Here is a 19,945-nt window from a genome sequence, read left to right as displayed (position 1 = left end):
ATAAAAGCATGTTTTAATAACTTTATATATTAAATTATTTAATGCTTGAAAATTAATTTTAATTTTAAATTTTTAATAATTAATATTAAATAATCTTTAAATCGTGTAAATGGAATACTTTTTTTTAATACAAATTTCAAATTTTATTTTATATATTATTAATAATTATTTTTGTATTAGGAAATTAAGTTAGTACACCATATGAGGTTTGGGCTAGAATACATAACACTATAAAATATATATCATTAAAGAAAAAGTAATTTCAAATAAATTATTTCCTTTAAATAATTTATAAAATGACATAACATGTAAATAATTCAATTAAGTATCCATAAATAATATTTATGATGATGATTTCTTTTTGCATATTATAACAAATATTAATTATGATGAATGTAAGAGACAAATAAGTAACAATATAATAAAAATAATAGAGAATTACATACAAATAAAGAGAGTAAGGTAGAGAGAAATGCAAACTCAAGATTTATAGCCGTTCAACCCAATCTCATCCAACATTCGCTCTTATTTAGTGTCGATGCAAAGCTTGAGGTTTCACTATATCAAGGCCTCTAAACCAAGCTTTCAAGTTTTACACTTAGTGATCGATTCTTTCTATTGTTTAAAATAGTAAACCTTTTTATGTAGCAACTATGGTCAAGAAAAACCAGAGAAAGAGTTACTATGACTTTTATAGTACTCTAGGTATCGTCTTTAAGGATTGACTTATGGAATTTGTCAATACTAAGATAAATGACTAACTTTTATTTAAATCCTCAAGTAAGAAACCAATATGTGAATTAAGTGAAACTAAGTAAAAGAAACTAAATTAATAACTAGACGAATATTGATTTTTAATTTAATTGATTCAAGTCTGAGGCTTTCCACAATCCAACTTAAGGTATAGAAACAAAGAAAACAAGAGTTTCTTAAGTAGAGTGATCTTAGATTTTAGGATCCTTGGCCGCTTGCGATCAACTTGAGTTCTATAACTCGTAATTGCATCAGAAACCTAATTTTTCATTTTTAAAACAAATTCCTAAAACCATATAATGAATGAGATTGATTACTGGCTTAAAGTTTGACTTTTTAACTTTTCTTGCTCCTTATAGCTTTGTTTTGGGGCAAATAAAGATAAGGAAGATCAGGATAACTAATACTCAAGAGTTACCAAGAATCACTAGTATCGGGTAATAACCTACTATATCATTCCCTAAAATGACTCACAAGGATAGGATAAAAAATTGATAAATTATAATCCAACCAATAATTAATCTCATTGTTATAATAATTTGCCTATTGTTCCTATAAGTTTCTACCCCTTAGGTTTTCATGCTTCAATCCTCAAATTGGCTTTTTAGCCTCTCATAGGGGTGATGTCACATTCACAATTTACAATAAGTTAAAAATCCATGATTTGAATAAAAAGAAACTAAAAAGAATATATATTCAATAAAGAAGAAAAGAAACAAACTGAAGTTCTTGTCTTCTTCTCTACAAAAATGTCAAACTCCTAGAAGATCCCTAAACCCTAAAACTAAGAGAGTTTATATGGTATCATCAATGGCTTAACACGTGGCACACTCTCATTGGCCACTTATTACAAGGAAAAATCATATACAACCTAAAATGCTTCAAAATTTACAAGTTCTAAATGAATATAAGGCATTTCGAATTGGATGGAGGCATTTGGAACTCGTTTCGACATGTCCTGGAACTCACCAGTGGCTAAGTTCGAAATTTGAGTGACTTCTAAGTCAATTTCGAACTCATAAATGGAAGAGGGAGGTCTAATTCGAAATCAAGGGGTTGAGTTCGAAATGCATAGTGAATTTTGAACTTAGCATTCTTCTTTGACCAGTTTGTTTCAAACATTCATAACTTTCCCATTTTAACTCTAATTTATGCACCATTTGAAGTGTTGGATTTTTGGCTTCTAGAGCTTTTAAATGATATATAGTTTGACCAAAATAAACTTTGGGAAGTGCTCCAAATTTCACCTCAAATTTAGAATATATGTTACCACCAGATTTTGAGTTCCAAATTTCCATGCAAATTTGCTTCATGCCTCATTGTCCATGTTTGTGTGTCTTCTTTCTTACTTCATAATGGTCATTCCTCATATCCCAAACTCATGAAATCCTCCTCTTATATTTCCTCATATTCCATGAGTCTTGACTTGCTCATTCTCTCATTTAACGCCTTCTTGATCTTTCAAAATCTAGAGTTATTCAACTTGCACCATTTTCTTCTCTTGAATTAGAATTCTTTCCCCACACAAAACAAGAAGTTTGAAGCCAGTAAATAAGAGTTGGAATTAAACTAGCAGGTAGACATAGTCTAGGGTTGATTGATTGACCAACCAGTCGAACTGGCTACTAGTTGAGGTTATCGTTGCCCAATTGGCTCTCAATCAGTTGAGGTTTAACATCGACTAGTTAAATACATGCTATTTAAAGTGAAAAAGTACAAGTACACCTTGATCGACTAAGCCCAATTGACTCCTCCTTAGCCTAATTGGTTGCATTATAAAGTACATAAAAGACCTCGATTTGAGGCTTGGAACTTTATAATTTGTGTTCAACTTTTTAAAACCCTTTAAAACAAGTTTAGGAAGGATTAGGTTTAGGGTCTAAATAAAAAACATTAAATAATCCAATTTGTAAAAAAATAAAATTGATTTAGGCACTTGGATGATTTTAAGTGCTTAAATAAAAATGAAATGTATGATTCTAGTGAATGAATAACCTTACAAAGAGATTATAGAGAATTAGCCTTGATTGATATTCTCTTTGAAGTTTTCTTCTTCTCATTCTTGATTTTCTTTTACTTTGATTTATCTTTGTGATTTCCACTTTAAAAATCTTCTTGCCTAAATACACTTTAACATCAGTTGTAAACCTTGTTTTGTTATCATCAAAACCAAGATTAACCAAAACTTGGTTTTACAATCTCCTCCTTTGGATGATGGCAAAATCAAGGTTGCTAAAATGCTCCCCCTCAATAAATGTTCATTTTATTTATGAAGATATTCAAGTTTAAGAACTTTAAGAAGTATATTAAGGGTGCTAAAAAAAAATACAACCAAATATAAATAGCATAAAGAGTGGTTAGCAATATGGTAAAATATAAACATTAAATATGATATATGTATATATGACCAATTAAGCACATAAAATCAATATTGATAGGATTGATAAAACAATGTTAATATTTCAAATTACTTCACCCCAAGTTAGCAATCTATTATTACTTCTCCATTTTTTTGTTATTTATAAAAAGTTTCATTTAAGCATGGAGAGAGAATTATGATATCAACTAAAAATGATTTTATAAATTTTAACATTAAAAAAATCATCATTTTTCATAGAAATATGCAGGATAAAATCATTTTACTATTTCTCCATCTTTTTTATATCAAACATTTTCCAAATAAAACTTTGTTCAAACTTAGAACATTTCCAATTTAAATCATGATTTGGAAAAAAAATAAAATGTAAGGGAATAAGAGAATATATGCATTTTAATCCAAACCATAAGTTAGCAATTATACCAATTTTATCAAAATGATTTCACACTTTTTATGCATGATCATAACTTAAAAATATTATTAATTTTGCCTTATGAAAATTTCAATCCAACAAGATAATAAGACAAATAAACACATTTAAGTTAAAAATAAAAATTACCTTACTTGTTGAGTTTTCATTAATATAATCCATTTGATGAAGACTTACATTATCTCCATTCCATTGGAAGATTCTTTATTTGCTTGCTCTCTTTGTTGTGGAGTTTTCTTCATTTTCATTTGACCTTTGAATCTCCTTCACTTTCCCTTGATGTTGAGCTAAGCTTCATCAATATTCTTCTTCCAATTTCTAGCTCATTATCATCTTTGATATATTTTCAACAAAACAGTTACAAGGATAAAAAAAACTAAGAAATGTTATATCATTCATATATATCAATTTTTTCCCAAAAACTTTCTTTTGATTTGAAAATTTTGGTTGTTCGCATCCAAATGATAAATCAAAAGGTGATATTTAAAATATTTTCTTCAAAGATGATTTATGTATAATAAAATGATATTTTGCATTATTAACATATTTTGAACTATGGGAGGGATACCATTTCCAAGAAAAGAAAAAAATTCATGTCAATTGTCTTCAAGGTAAGCATATCCTCTTTTTTCTTGCATGGGTCCTTACAAAACAAATTAGGTAACCTTTGGTAATCATTCTTCTTGGGTCCTAAAGGATTAACATTTTTTTTTTTTTGGAATCCAAAATAATTTAGAATCTTGAGCAACATGAGGAGATTTTTTTAAAGGACAAATACAACTAATGTGTCCTCATCTCCCACAAAAAATTGCAAATAGTGTATGGATTAATACTTGAAGCTTCTTGCACAAAATAGTTTTTGTAGTATATTTCATTTTTATGAGTCTTGTAACCCATTTTTTTTTCTTTATAAAAAAAATATATTTTTGACTTGCTAAGATCATGTTAAAGGCTTTCTGACCATTTGAGAATTTTTCTGGAGAATATATTAACCACTTATTCTTCTTCTTCAACTCATTTTATTTTTCAAAAGATATTTTTTCCTTATTAATATTTTTAAAATTTTCTTTAAGCTCATTGAGCTCATTTTCAAGAGAAAATTTTTTTCTTTTTGAAAGCGACATTTTTCAAAGAAAACTTTTCAAAATCAAGGTATAATTCTTCACAAACGTTTTGTAATTCATCTTTTATAGTTGCAGAATTTACTTCATCTTCATGACCCTCTAAAGCTATGAAACACATGTTGACATTCTCATTTGTGCACTCTTCTTTCATGGAGTCTATATCACTTTCACTCCATGTTGCCACCATTGCTTTCTTCTTTTTTTTAGAACTTGAGGACTTATTTGACTGAGATTTTTTCCCCTTAATCTTCTCAAACTTAATATACTTCATGAACTTCTTTGAGAAGAGATCAAGGTCTTCGTCTTCACTTTCTTCCTATTTATAATCAATTATTGAAGTTTTGAATGATATATCATTTCTTTTTTTACTTCAACCTCTTAATGCTTGTTCATGTTCATCGCATGAGTCATGAGTGACCTAATGAGTTCTTTAAGTGGGATCTTTGAAAGATCATTGGCTTCTTGAATGATGATCACCTTAACTTTCTATTTCTTTGGGATTTCAAAATCTTCATGACTTTTTCCATTATGCCTAAAGCTTGAAATCTATTCACAATCTTCATAAACCTAGTAAACATCATAGTGATAGTAAAATTAAATAAGAATAAAGATTATTATGACTAAATATTTTAGAATAAATTTGAAATTTAGTTATTTATAAAATAATGTGAGATGAAAATACCACATGAGGTAATCATAACCATAATGTTGGAGAGAGACAATACTCAAGAGAATTAAAGAGAGGCATGAAAAACATAAATCTAAAGTCATGTAATGAAGCAAGTTCCAAAATGATATCTTATATTGGACGATAGGATTTGCTAAAAAAAAAAAAAAACGCACTAAACACTAAGGCCTTTAAGATGCTAAATTATATCATTTTATTGGTAAATAAAATCTAACAATGAGAAAGAGAGACGAGAAAATTAGAAACTCAATATGGAATCTAGTAACGAGAAAGGGGAGAGAAATAGCAACTGAATACCCTACAGATTGATAAAATGAGTCAATTTATAGGTGGATAAAATTAAAAAAACATTAATTTCTAATGGGCCACAAGTGAGAGAGAGTGTTTGAGAGTATGATATACATTATGGAACCTAATAAGTTAAACTTTTAGGAAAATTAATAATTCTTCAAGGGTATAATTAATTTGACCCTTATTTAGCCTTTTTATAATCATATATATAGCGCCTATTGTTAATGCATTAGACTAGGTTGGAAATTTTGCTTAAAAGATTATTGGTTTGAAACTAATTAATTACCATGAGTCTTATGCCAAACATATTTGTATTGAAGTCATGAAATTTGGAAACTTTAACAAAATAATGTCATTAAAAAAATGACAATTTAATTATAGGTCAAGTGGGTTGTGTACTTCTGTTAATTTTTTTTTAATAAAAATAAAAAATTTTATTTTTTAAAATATATTTTTCTAGTTTGATACAACTAAAAGAATTAAGGATTTGAAAATCTAATTTGTGTGAAATAAGACCTTGAAAATCCAAAGATGCTATTGTTTTGCCCTAATTCCAAACCTCCAATGATCAAGATTGAGTATTTAGTGTTGGAATAGTCTCGAAAAGTATGACATTTTTGAAGTAGTAATGAATAAAGTTTAGTTGTAAAATTCAGCAAAAATGCTTCTTTTGATACACTTTTAGCCTATAATATTTGTTTTCATGATCGTAAAGTGCTTGAAAGTGAATTTGGTACGAGGTGTCACCTTTTTTGATATTGTAGGGCAAATATTGATCTTTTTTTAATGTCATACCCAATGTTTTTCTATATCAATTTTCTTGAAATCTGGACTTGAGTATATATATTGAACCAAAATCGATACAGTATTTTTGTTGCAATCCATTTTCGGTCTCGGGGGTTGTATCAGATTTAGTGTTGATTTTCTTTATGGCATTATTAGAAAGCTTAGTGATAAGTCTAAGAGGAAAAGGATTCTATTTCTTTCTCTTGATTAGAAAACCAGTACAAAAGAAGGCTTATATGGTGGATGGAGACAATTACATGCAACAAACTACGAGCTCAACCAATTAACAGTAAAACAAACAAACAAAAGAGGGCTAACTAAACTCTAACAAACCAAACCTTTTATTACCAAAAATACCCTGCTACTTTAATACCCCATCTCAAGATGGGTAGTGAATATTGTGTACTCCCATCTTATTGGGTAAAAATTTACACTGAGCAGGAAACAATGGTTTAGTAAAGATATTCGCCACTTGGTATTGGGAAGAAACATGTAGAGTTTTAATCATTACACTTTGAAACTTTTCTCAGACTAGGTGACAATCTATCTCTATGTGTTTTGTGTGTTCATGGAAGACGGGATTAGCTGCAATATGAAGGGCAACTTGGTTATCACGAAACAAGATTGCTGGTTTTTGGTGCTCAACATGCAAATCCTTGAAGAGAGTAAGCAACCACATTGATTCACAGGTAGCATTGGACATAGATCTATACTTTGCCTCAGCATAGGACCTAAAAACAATGTGTTGTTTCTTAGATTTCCACGAAACTAGAGATTTCTCAATGAAAATGCAAAAACCACTAATGGGTCTCCTGTTGTCTGGATAAGAAGCCCAATCAGAATCAACAAATCATTTCAGATCAAGAGTGGATGATGAGGTGAAGAATAGGCCTTGTCCTATTGTGCTATTGATATACCGAAGAACCCGATATGTAACTTGTAGATATGGTACAATTGGCTTGGCTAGGAATTGACTGAGATGATTGACAAAAAAAAAATAAGTTTGGTTTGGTAATAGTGAGCTATAAAAGTTTCCCAATTAACCTTATATTGAAATGGATCAGTAAGTAGCTCTCCCTCATCTTGTGAGAGTTTTACATTTGGATCCATTGGAGTTTTTCGTGTCTTAAAACCAAAATGGCCTGTGTTAGACATAAGTTGTAAAACATAGTGACGTTGACTAAGAGAAATGTCTTTTACAGATCTAGCCACTTCAAGCCCCAAAAAATATTTTAGCTGGCCAAGATCTTTAAGTTTAAAATGATCATCAAGAAACTTTTTGAGGTTATTTACTTGTTGGGGATTATTGCTGGCAATAACTATGTCATTGATGTAGACTAAAAGAGCAAGAACATAGACTTTTGTAGATTTAATGAAAAGAGAACTATCAACAACTAATTGTTGAAAGCCATTTGCAAGTAGAACACTAGAAAATTTGGAGAACCATTATCGTGAGACTTGCTTCAAACCATAAAGAGATTTATGAAGTCTACAAACAACATTAGTAGGCAAAGATTCCCCCTCACGGTGATAACCAAGAGGCAATGACATGTACACCTCTTCTAAGAGATCATCGTGTAGAAAGGCATTATTGACATTAAGTTGGACAAGAGTCCAACAAAAAATGGTAGCCAATGCAAGAAAAACTTTGACTATAACAAGCTTGGCAATTGGGGAAAAAACGTCAAGGTAATCAATGTCCTGTTGTTGATTGTAGCCCTTAACAACAAGGTAGGCCTTGTATATTTCCAAAGTACCATCTACATGATATTTAATTTTGTAAGCCCATTTACATCTAATTGGGTGTATGCCTAATAGGAAAAAAGTAATAGACCAAGTTCCATTATTTTCAAGAGCTTGCAACTCAGACTTCATTGCTTCTCACCATTTCGAAATGAGAATAGCCTGAGAGTAAGTGGTTGGTTCAACATGTGAGGAGACAACATGGACAAAGGCATAATATGAAGGAAATAACTTTTCATAGATGAGGACCTTTGAGAGAGGGTGAAATGTAGAGGAGAAAAAAAAAGAATTAGAGTAGCAATGATAATCTTGAAGGTAGGAAGGTGTCTTGTGAGTTTTATGTGGTATAAACGAGGAGGTAGAATTATCAAGTGGTGGAGGCATAATCGAGGAATGAAAGGGTAAGACACGATTAGAAAAAAAAAATCAGAATAAGTGGTTGATGGAGAATTGGATCGAAAAGGAAAAATGTATTCATGAAACATTACATCTTGAGAAATGAAGACATCATGAGTCATGAGATCAAAGAGCTAGTAACCCTTGTAACCAAGAGGATAACCAAGAAAGACAACTACAGTGGCTCGTGGGGAGAACTTAGAACGATGCCTAGTCAGAGTAGACCCATAGCACAAGCAACCAAATATGCGAAGATGAGAATATGAAGGTTTCTTATGCCAAAACAACTTAAATGGTGTCTTATTTGACAAAAGTGGAGAGTGAGTATGGTTAAAGAGGTAAGCAGAAGTAAGAAGACAATCCCCTTAGTAGACTAAAGGTATATTAGATTGGAAGTGCAATGTGTACTGCTCTAAACCCAATTTAGGGGTAAAATCATAATTTAGAAATTATTAATTAATTAAAGTAATTTGATAAGGGTAAACAAGTCTTTTCATATTAAAAACCCCTAGATATATAATTAGATTTTTCCTATCTTTTCTATTCAGAAAACTTTTTTACACAGAGATCAGAAAGATCAAAGAGCATAGGGCTGAAGATTTGGAGGTTTAGGGTTTGAAGATCAATTTTTCAGGTAAGATTTTTTAATCCTTAAATTTATATTTTATATTCATTAATTAGTTTTGAACACTTTAGATATTCTTTAGAATATTTCAATTTTTATTTGAGTTCGTTTAATTAATTTATAGGTCAAAAGGATTAAAAATTTATGAATATAATTTGATTTATTAATGGAGATTGACAGATTTTGATTACTCAAATGAATAGATCTATAAAGAAAAAAATAATAAACAAATAAAATAAGAGTCGTGTGATTTTCTAGAACGGTAAAGAAAAAAATAACAATGTAGATGTGTGTGGTGTAGCAGAGGTTTAAAAGAAAAAAAAAAAAGGATGCGTGTGGACGTCAAGAAAAGAAGAAACAAAAGAAGAAGAAGAAGAAAAATGTGGTATTATTATTATAATAATAATGGGTGTAGTTGGTGGCTTGGAGTAATGGTGTTGCAGGGTCTTTGAAAGTAATAATATATATATATATATAATGGGGTGTGGGGGTGAAATTGTAGTTAAGTGACAGTTAGATTATGGGAACAATAATAATAGTTTCTTGTATAAGTTTTAATTTAATTTAAGTATATAAAGAAATAAATAGTGAAAGTAAGATTAGGAAAGAAAATGAATTTTACAATAATTTGGAAACTTACTAAATTAATTTATTATTGTTTAGTAAGTTGAAAATAATATTGGGTAATAATAATATTAGCATGAGAAATTAATTAGGATCCCTAATACTAAATAAAATATTTTTAGGATTGTCAAAATTTTACCTTTAGATAATTGTGTATGATATTATGTTAGGTGATGAGTAAATTCGTTAAACTAAATACTTCAAGTTTTTGAGCGCTTATTTACGGTAAGAGAAAATAATGCAGATTTTTATGAAATAAAATAATTTTCTTTTATATTGTATTTTGAAATGTGTAAAAATATTATTTTTATCTTTTCGCATGGATTAAATATGTGTTTTGTATGCAAAATACATTTGAAAATTTTCTTTGTTTATGAAAAGTGAAAAATTGAAGAGATATGATATTTTGTTTTGTAAGTTTGAATTAATGACATAAAGTGTTTGACTCTGGATTATATGACCCTAGTCAACGGGTTATAATTGTTGACATTTTCGGTCCTAATAAATGGGTTATAATAGTTGATTTTATGACCTTAGTCAACGAGTTATAATTGTTAACGTTTAGTTTTATTCACTTTAACTAGAACAAATTTGAAACTAGCCATTCATTTGTGAAGTCCCACCTAATTGGGCACAATTTGTTATTCGATAACCAAAGTAAAAATATTTTGAATGTATTTGTTTTGATTTTGATAAGAAATTGTTTTGAAATGGATATAAGAAAGTTTTATTGAAAAGTTTGAATGTATTAGTATTTTGAACTCAAAAGTTTTTATGAAAATAAGTATATGTTACATTTCCTATTTGCAACCATGATTGAAAATGTTTGATCCATAAAACTGTATTAATGTTCCTTATTGGGCTTTGAGCTCATCCCCCTTTATTGATAATCTTTCAGGTAACCTCAGTTGGGGCGAGGAGTGATAGCTAGGTTGGAGAATTTTTTTTCTTGTTAGGATTTTGGTTCAAACTTTATTTTGAACATTGTTTATATGTTAAAATTTAGTTCATGTTTAAATTATTTGAGTTTGAAGTTATTTGGACAATAACACTTTGGTTGATGTGTTAGTTTTTAAAGTTGAGAATTGAGGATCATAGAATTTATTTATTTTATTACTCTGAACAGGAAATTGGTAATTGGTAATTCCCAGTTATAAGATGAATATTGTGTTATTTCCACTTTGAGCTTTTGGGTTTGATGTATGAAATGACCGTCATCCCTTAAAGTGAGTTTTAGGGCGTGACACAATGCATGTGCAACATTGAGTATATGTTGATGCTTTCGTTCCACAACAGAATTTTGTTGTGGTGTGTCTACACAAGAGTGATAAGAGATGATGCCTTTAGCCTGAAAAAATTCAGAAAATGCAAATTCTGGAGCATTATCAGAATGGATTGATTTAATTGACACGCCAAATTGAGTGTGAATTAATGTATAAGTGGTATAAAGGGGCCCCAAATATCACAATAAACAAGTTGAAAATGGGAATCTGAAAGAGAATTAGAAGTAAAAAGCAAATGATGTTGTTTGGCCAAATGACAAATAGAGTAATGTGAAGTATTCTCAGAACTTTGAATAATAAGTAGATCATTTTTCATTGTAGAAATCTTAGCATAAGAAGGATGCCCTAGTCTAAAGTGCCAAATTGTACTATGATCCAAAAAGACGTTATTACAAACAATTGGAGCAAAACAGGATTTGGGAACAACATTCCTTGTATTCAAGACAGAGGTTTCCAACTCTTCTACCCATCCCAATCATCTTGCCCTGTGTATGGTCTTGGATAACACAAGAATTAGAAAAAAAATTACTGGAAAATGAAGAAATAGTGGAAGATAAAGAGAATTTACCATTGAAACTAGACACAGATGGCCCAGAAGGTTGTACATCCGAAGTGCTAGAAGAACTAAGCTGAAGTTGGAAGCTTAGAAAGGCAAGAAGCTGATTGCACTGATCGGAGGTCAGAGTGTTGAGAGACGTCTTCGATGAGGGGATGACTATTCCATCTCCAACTAATGAGCTAACTTGATTTACGTGAATCTTGGCGGGTTCCCCTTTGGTTTGAATTTGTAGCCAGGTGGGTTACCATTAAGGTTATAACACTTATCGACAGTGTGTTCGGGCAAGTTGCAGTGAGTACACACAAGGCGATCACGTTTTCCTTTAGTAGTTGACACACTAATATTGATGAAATTTGAATTTAGATCACCTAATACGGAAGAATCGGAAGATGGCAAGATCACTTGATTAATGACCCGTTGACGTTCTTCTTATACCACAAGTGAAAAGACCTTTGTAATTGAAGGCAAGGGGTCCATCATCAGGATTTGAGTTCTAATATGGCCATAAGAATCATTTAATCCCATTAGAAATTGCATGATACATTCTTGCTGTTGAAACTCCATCCATGGCTTCATACCACCGCAGTGACATACAGTAACCGATTAGAAGTCTTTCAACTCATCCTAAAGGATTTTAAGGCGAGTATAGTATGTATTGACATGAAGAGATCCTTGATGAAGAGCAATGAGATGTTTCTTGATTTGAAACACCCGAAGAGCATTACTTTGATGAAAGCGTTCATGGAGGTCATTCTAGATTTCGAATGCAGTAGCAATAAAAAGGAGATTGTCAGCAATTTCTCGAGATACAAAGTTTAGGATCCAAGAAATTACCATGCTATTGCACCGGGTCTAGGCTCCATAGAACAGATCTTCGTCATCGGGTCGAGAGATGCAACCATTGACGAACCCGACCTTGTTTTTGGCTGTTAAAGCCATAAACATTGCTCGGCTCCAAGTGTTATAATTTGTTCCAGTCAAATGGTGAGAAACCAAGATGAGACTAGGATGATATCCATTATGAAGGAAAAATGGACTGCTAGAGTCCTCCAAAGGTGATGGCGTAGAAGACCCAACCACCATACGACTATTATTATGGCCTCTTTGAGTCATTTGAAGAAAATGACAAAAATAGAGTATTGTTGCTCTGATATCATATTAGAAAGTGTTGTAGTATGTGACTCATATTGAGTGAAAGACATGGGGAAAAATGGGCAAATGTTGGAGCAGAGTGATGACATTTGTTATTCAAGCTTGAATTTTTATTGTTGAGGATGAACGATAGGAGTGTTGCCCCTGTGGTACTATTTAAGGGTATTTTTGAAATTTTATTACCTAAGGATTATTATAAATACTCTTTTATATAATTCTAATTTAAGATATAATGAAAGTCTTCTTCCCTATTCCGTAGGCAATTGATCGAAACACGTTAATTATGTGTGTTTTTCTCTAATTTTCACCGGGAATCATTGCATGAAAAATCAATAGAAAACTTGGAGATAAGCATGAGAGGAAGAGGATTCTATTTCTTTCTCTTGATTGGAAAATCAGTAAAAAAAAGGAGGCTTTTATGGTGGCTGGAGACAACTACACGCAACAAACTACCAGCTCAACCAATTAACCTGTAAAACAAACAAACAAAAGAGGGCTAACTAAACTCCAACAAACCAAACCTTTTATTACCAAAAATACCCTGCTACTTTAATAGGCATTGCCCTCATATTCATAGTCGAAAGACGAATATGCTTCCAGTTCAATATCAAAATAGAATCGACATAATGCTAGTATCAAAATTCCATATCTATTGATTTTGGTGTTGATTTTTTCTATTTCAAAATTGAACCATGCTTTATCCTCTTAATTTTGTCGAAATATCGAAATATAATGGGAATTGATATAGTGATTTAGTGGGTTTATAATATATCAATTTTTTTGGCTTTTTGATACCTCAGTATTAGGTGCCGAAATCAGGCAATGTTTTGCTATCTTCTTCTGGTTGATTTTTCGAACCATTTCTCTAAGCTATTTCGCATGATTCAGACCTAACTATAGCTGTAAAATTGACCCCGATTAAATTTCAAATGAAAGATTTTATGGTTGGTCTCTCTCGTTATCGTCCGTATGCTCCCGCATTAGGACTTGTCCCATTTTGTTGTATACCATCCTTCTAATCATATGCCATTAACACTTGTATATGTATGTTTGTATGTTATTGCTATTCTTTAGGAACAGCCCACTATCAGGGAAATCCAAGTCCAAAATATGCTTCTTAATTATTCAAAGGAGAAAAATTAGATTACTTGCTTTTAGGGGACTTATCATTATGATTTGTGTGATTAAAGTTTTTTGCTCAGATACAAGGATGTAATAGTATTTATAGGAAAATTTAAATGATATCCTAATCGTCAGTTTTCCTTGATATTGCAGGCACATATACTAGAGAAGGAGATATCCACCCATCTAACGCCTATTGCATTTTCTTTGACAAGAAGATATAGAAAAACATATACATGATTATTAATTAAATTCTTAAAATTAAATAAATTTAAAACATATAGTATAAAACTTAAATATTATTTTTTATACAAAATAATATAATTATTTATTAGATACTCAATTTGGGTTGAGATTGTTTGATCTCACAACCTAAGACCCATCGAATTCAATGCCCTTTCTTTTTTCCAATTACCCAAATTGCTCAAGGAGTTGTTCTCCCGTCCAAAGTGGGGTTGAATTAGTTTATATTTCAGAACTAATTTTCACCCAACAAACTTGTAAATTTATAGGACATGAAAATAAATGCAAACATTTTAATTTTCATATAAACAAAATTTTCATTCTAAATTTTATTTTTAGTAATTAATCTAAATATAATTTTTATTTGGATGATTGAACTCAAATCAGCCAAGTTTTTATTTTAATAAATCTCGTTTGACCAATAATTATTACTTTACATTGATCATGTATTTATTCATTGTTGTTTAGTTATGTAAGTTAGGTCAAGTTTGAAGATGGTGTTCACTTTCCAAGGAGATTCCAATGCAGGCTGGAACAACCTTTAATCTCGCACTCCTGAACTTCAATTTTATTATATTTTCCTTAATTTTTAAAGGAATAAAAAATCATTTTGAAAGACAGTTATTTTATATGTTACACGCGAAAATGTTGTTTAAATTCAAAATTGAATAATATAGGTATTTTCTCTTTATTTATGAAATTCTATTTTACCAATCAGGATAAAGATGAATTTGAAAACAATCTTTATCCATACAAACCACCTCATGTTCCTTAAATCTATCTGAATGAGGGTTAGTGTGGTGAATCCTGAAAAGGACTCTGACCCAATCTCACCTTCTTATTTACAAGTTATAACCCTCGCCCCCTCTCTCTCTCTCCCCCCTATTCTCTCCCATCTTGAAAACTGAAAAGGACTTTCACCTACAAAACCCTCCCAATTCATAAATCTCTCTCTCTTTTCTACAATGTCTTCCAACAAGAAAGAGCTGCTCAGAAGCATATTCACACCCAATAGAGGGTGTGGGTGTGGAAGGCCAAAGCTCTCAGACATAGTCAACCCAACACCAAGGCCCAGAACCTCCCATTTCCAGAAGCCGAAACCTTGTCCTTCTTCATCAAGTTCTTGGGAGAGAGGTGATGGAGACCACACTTCCACCACCACATTCTCTCTCAATATCGAAACTTGTTCAAATCCTTCGGAGCCTGAAAATGATCCCAAGTGCAAGAAGATGATCAGCCCAAGCCAGAAGCTCAGCGAAAGCATCGCTGTTGTTAAGGATTCCAATGACCCATACCATGATTTTCGACAATCTATGCTTCAAATGATCCTGGAGAAACAGATTTTCTCAAAGGGGGATCTTCAGGAGCTCCTCAACTGCTTCCTTCAGCTGAATTCTCCTTGTCACCACGATGTTATTATCCAAGCTTTCATGGAGATCTGGAATGGGGTCATCTCAGAAAGGCTGTCACACCAAGTTTAGATATGGTACGTGCGAGAGGAACTCACTGCAAGTTATGGTTTTATTAGTCTTTAATGGACAAGGTGATCCATGGACCATCAGATTTATTCTCCATTACATGGTTTTTTTCAACAGACCTACCTTCTAGGAAATGGGGTGTTGGGTGAGGAAAGATAGGCGTTGGGATTTGAATATAGTAATGGTCGAGAGGAAAAAGTTTTAAAGAGCTTTGATGATGAATGATGTGATGTTTCAAATTTTCTTGTGACTCTATAGAGTTCCCAAACATTGGCATTTACTACTCTCTGTGTAGCCTTTATGAGTTAGTAGTTGGCTATCTTTTATGCTGTTTTTATTCAACTATGTTGATTTGGTTCATTGTTTCTGGGCTTTGGGGGGCAGGGGGCGGTGGTTTGTAGCTCTGCTACTTTCATGATTATCACCAATTTCTTGTTAAGGTAATTCTGATGATGCTTTTTTTTTTTTGTAATTTCATTGATAAAGATTTATGAAGTTCCTTTTTACTATGAAAAAGAGCAATGGATGATTATATCAAAGTTAATTGTGTGATCATTAAGGGTAGTTCTTGACTGAGGTACTATTTGGATATTGGGCACTAAAATTTCTATTCACCACAAACTAGAGACTCTCCAATTTGCTTCTGTGAATGCACACATGGGATACATTCAACAGACGATAAAATTTCACAGCATATATGTCAAAGAAGCAAACAGGAAAGTCTCTGAAAAACAAAGCATTTCTTCATATTTTAATTCAGGAAAGCCTTTGATTCGATAGTCAAGTCAAAAAATATTGGCCATAATGTAGACAATATGACAATTAGCGTTCCCTTTGCTAAAATATATAGAAGCTGATGTTGTTGACATTATCTGCACATCGGTTTTTTATTTATTTATTTATTTTTGACCCTTGTGGTCTTTCAAATTTTCAGTGAATGGAGAAATTTTCGATGATCAAAGCTAACATGCTACAGCCGTAAAGACTGTCTTCATTTGTTAACATTAAAACATCTGACAGCCTGCGAAACACAAACAAAATTGATCAAGAAAATGGCTGTCTAGATCTAAATTTTGGACTTGCAGCAAACTTGGTTTTAGGTAGCCCAATCATGCATAAACCTAAGGCAGTTACTCCTCAGTCAAGATTGGTAGGTAAGTTCAAGGTCGAAGCTCTGATTCTTTATTAGTATAGCACAAACCCTGATCAAATTTTCATAATAATGTCGTCCACACTAAAATGATTCAGTATATGTATATAGTCCTTAGATTAGTAAAATTTAGAAAGATATAAAGCAAAATTATAAGCATAATGGTATGACTCCAAGTTGGCCTTTGGATAATCTATAAGCACACCCCCAAGCCAGCCAAAGTAATCCCATGTGACAATGATCTATGTCCACTGCAACCTGTACAATTCATCAGAATAATCTCCATACTATGATCCTTTTGCTTGAAAAAGGAAAATAATTTTTGTTTGCTTTCATGTTACCTGTCACTTTCAATTGCAAATGTTCCTGTCATCCATTTTACCAACCATGCGCGCCAAACTTATTGCCTTTGCAGAGATGTTCTATGGTCCTATGGTCCTATGGACCTTCTGTTTCCATTCAACAAAGGGCAAACACCACATGTGGGAACTTTTACAGTTTGCATTCTATAGAAGCAAGAACCCAATCAATACCCTTGTTCGCTTTCTATGCAAGTAGGGATTCATTTTTCTGCTTTTGATATCTTCACAAACCTAGTCTTCTTGGAAGAATGGAAGCCAAACCAAAAGTACCATTCATTAACAATTATAGGTCAAGATGCCCAAGGATGGAAGGGATGTGGTTCAAACCAAGAATGGGCTCTGAACCAGTGGTACATGTTCATACAAGATCTTTAGATGGAGCCTAGGGTGGTAATCCCAATTGCCCCACACACTGATCTGACTAAATTTAATTTTTTTTTGTTTTTTGTTTTTTGATTTGTGTGTGCATTCTGAAGAAGCTGTCAGTCTTGATTAAATCCAAGGGGCAAGTTGGTTTTGAATGAGCTAATCCATTGCTTCTGCAGTGGCTTTAATTCTTTCTGGATGTGTCTCTCTGGCTAAGCAGTCTGGGCATTATTGAATAGAAGCAAATCATTCATAAGCATAAATGCTGGTTGAACTTTGAGCACTGAAAATTGAAGGTAACATATTTATTAGTGATGGAGGTCAAAGAGGCTGTATGTATGCTTTCTTCACACACACTAAAGCCATCTTCGGGTGCAGTTTATGACCGTTTAAACCTCTTGCCATGAATTCTCATGATTGTGTATTATGGTACTTTTCAAAGTAAAAGAGGTTGGAAAGGTCTAAATTTTTTTCTTCTTTAGGCAAAGTTAAAGTCAAATCAACTTGCAACGAGCCTATACGAACCGACCCTAAATTCATGTAAGATGCTTGAAAAACTATATCTCATCCACAACTTGATTTTGGAGAGATGGAGGGGAAAAAGTAAGAAAGACAAAAGAAAATGCAAGAGAATTGGAAAGAACTAGATTTAATTTAGTTAGCAACCTTACACATGAACACTAAGCTAGCTCCAACCAACCCATGAATTATACTCAATGAAATTCATCAAATATTTGACAGAACTCCCAATTTGAAATCTAGTACAGGTCTTCTTGTCCTTCTTCCTCAACCCTATGCATGATTAGAGACTCAAATATGCATGTCAAAGGAATACATGATTTTATCTATAAAGCAATCCCAACATTTAACTAATTGTATCTAAAGTTTTTCATACCAAGTTTGCAAACTTTGCAACAATATGGCCTTTTAACAGTGGCTTGGTCACAACTGCCAACCATTTTATGGTTTGTTCTCTTTGTTTTGCACCCTATGTTGGTCTAGTGCTTAATTTTCTATTTAGGGCATTGTAGAGCTTTTAAGCAACGGCAACAAAATTTTATGATTCTCTTATCAAACAATTACAGCAACCAAGGTTTGATTGGAGTACTTTTATTTAACCTCACACCAATAAATGCTTTCCTAGCGAGTTCACAAACTGGTCATTTTTTGACGATGAAATACTAGCACCATAAAAAAATATCAAAATTATATAACAAAAGAACATGAAGAAGAAAGAAAACAATGTGAGTGGGATTCATTGACAAGTAGAATCAATGTAAAGAGAAATGGAATATAAGAATGCCTAGGCTGCAGGATACACTTCAACTCTGAGTAGCATGTTGAGAGTCCATATTCAAGAAGATCAAGAAGAAGAAGAAGAAGAAGAAGAAGATGAAGAAGGGAAGATATATCAATCCACAACATGTACTAGGAAGGTAAAGAATATAGTGAGTAATTTGCTTAGTTTGTGGAGTACTGCAACAATGTAAGCATGTTAAGGGATTGACTTGAGAAGCTGATGAATTGGCTAACAAGTCATTCTTTGTCTAGTTTTAGATCCTGGGGCCACAATCGTGTTGCTAGCTTGGTAGGGTCGGCGGAGACATGGGCTATGATACAAGTGGCATGATGTTGTCTACAGGTGTATGCGCTTCTTCCTTTTTAATGAATATTCTTATTTTAACTAAAGTAAGAATAATATCAACAAAAAATAACTTACAATCCACATTCCCAGACTTAGAATTAATTAAAGAAGAAGAAGAGAGATAGAGATGAAATCTTAGTTAAAATAAAAAATTTGCCACTTTTTATATTTTATTTTTTAACCAAGAAAAACTTAACTAGAAATTCTAATTAAAAAGGTAACCAATAAAATCTTAAGATAAAACACAGGTAAGACAATAATATTGACTAAGATAATAATATATTTCATTCAACTCATCGATGAATATAATAATAAATATATATTTATAATAAATTAATCATATATCATGAAAGTTAGTGCCATGTATTCAATTTCTACAACTTGTTTTTTGAAGACCATGAGAATAGAATACTCATGTTTCTAGATAAAAAAAACATGCCCAACAATATTCTTTATTTATTTTTTTATTTTCTAGTTTCTACAATAACTCTCCAATCGCTTTTGTGTAACCCACTAAACTGAATTGTTTAAATAGGAATAGAAAATTCCATTATCACAAGTACCTTTTATATACCTTAAAATTTACTTTATTGCTTGCAAATGTATTAATTGATATGGTTTTTCATAAATTAATTGATGATTACCACTCTATAAACAATATTTAGTTTAGTAGAGATCGAATACCAAAAACTTCCAACTATGCCCTTGAATATATGAGATTTACTAATTTTCAATGACTTCTTTTTTC

At 31.8% G+C, this 19,945-nt stretch overlaps 1 protein-coding gene across 1 annotated transcript; it reads left to right on the top strand.

The window, feature by feature from the left end:
• The first annotated feature begins 15,161 nt into the window (after nucleotides 1-15,161).
• Nucleotides 15,162-15,677, top strand: LOC104879725 (transcription repressor OFP6). The gene has a single exon (XM_010653550.2). The coding sequence runs from the start codon at nucleotides 15,162-15,164 to the stop codon at nucleotides 15,675-15,677; it is 516 nt and encodes a 171-aa protein (XP_010651852.1).
• Nucleotides 15,678-19,945: the final 4,268 nt, after the last annotated feature.

This window comes from Vitis vinifera, chromosome 6 (genome assembly GCF_030704535.1).
Source record: "Vitis vinifera cultivar Pinot Noir 40024 chromosome 6, ASM3070453v1".
In the NCBI taxonomy this organism is placed as follows: domain Eukaryota; kingdom Viridiplantae; phylum Streptophyta; class Magnoliopsida; order Vitales; family Vitaceae; genus Vitis; species Vitis vinifera.
This window is presented reverse-complemented; position numbering and strand designations above follow the sequence as displayed.

What these genes read in the sequence shown, in the direction of transcription:
- LOC104879725 (XM_010653550.2), top strand. Translation starts at nt 15,162, where the DNA reads ATGTCTTCCAACAAGAAAGAGCTGCTCAGAAGCATATTCACACCCAAT.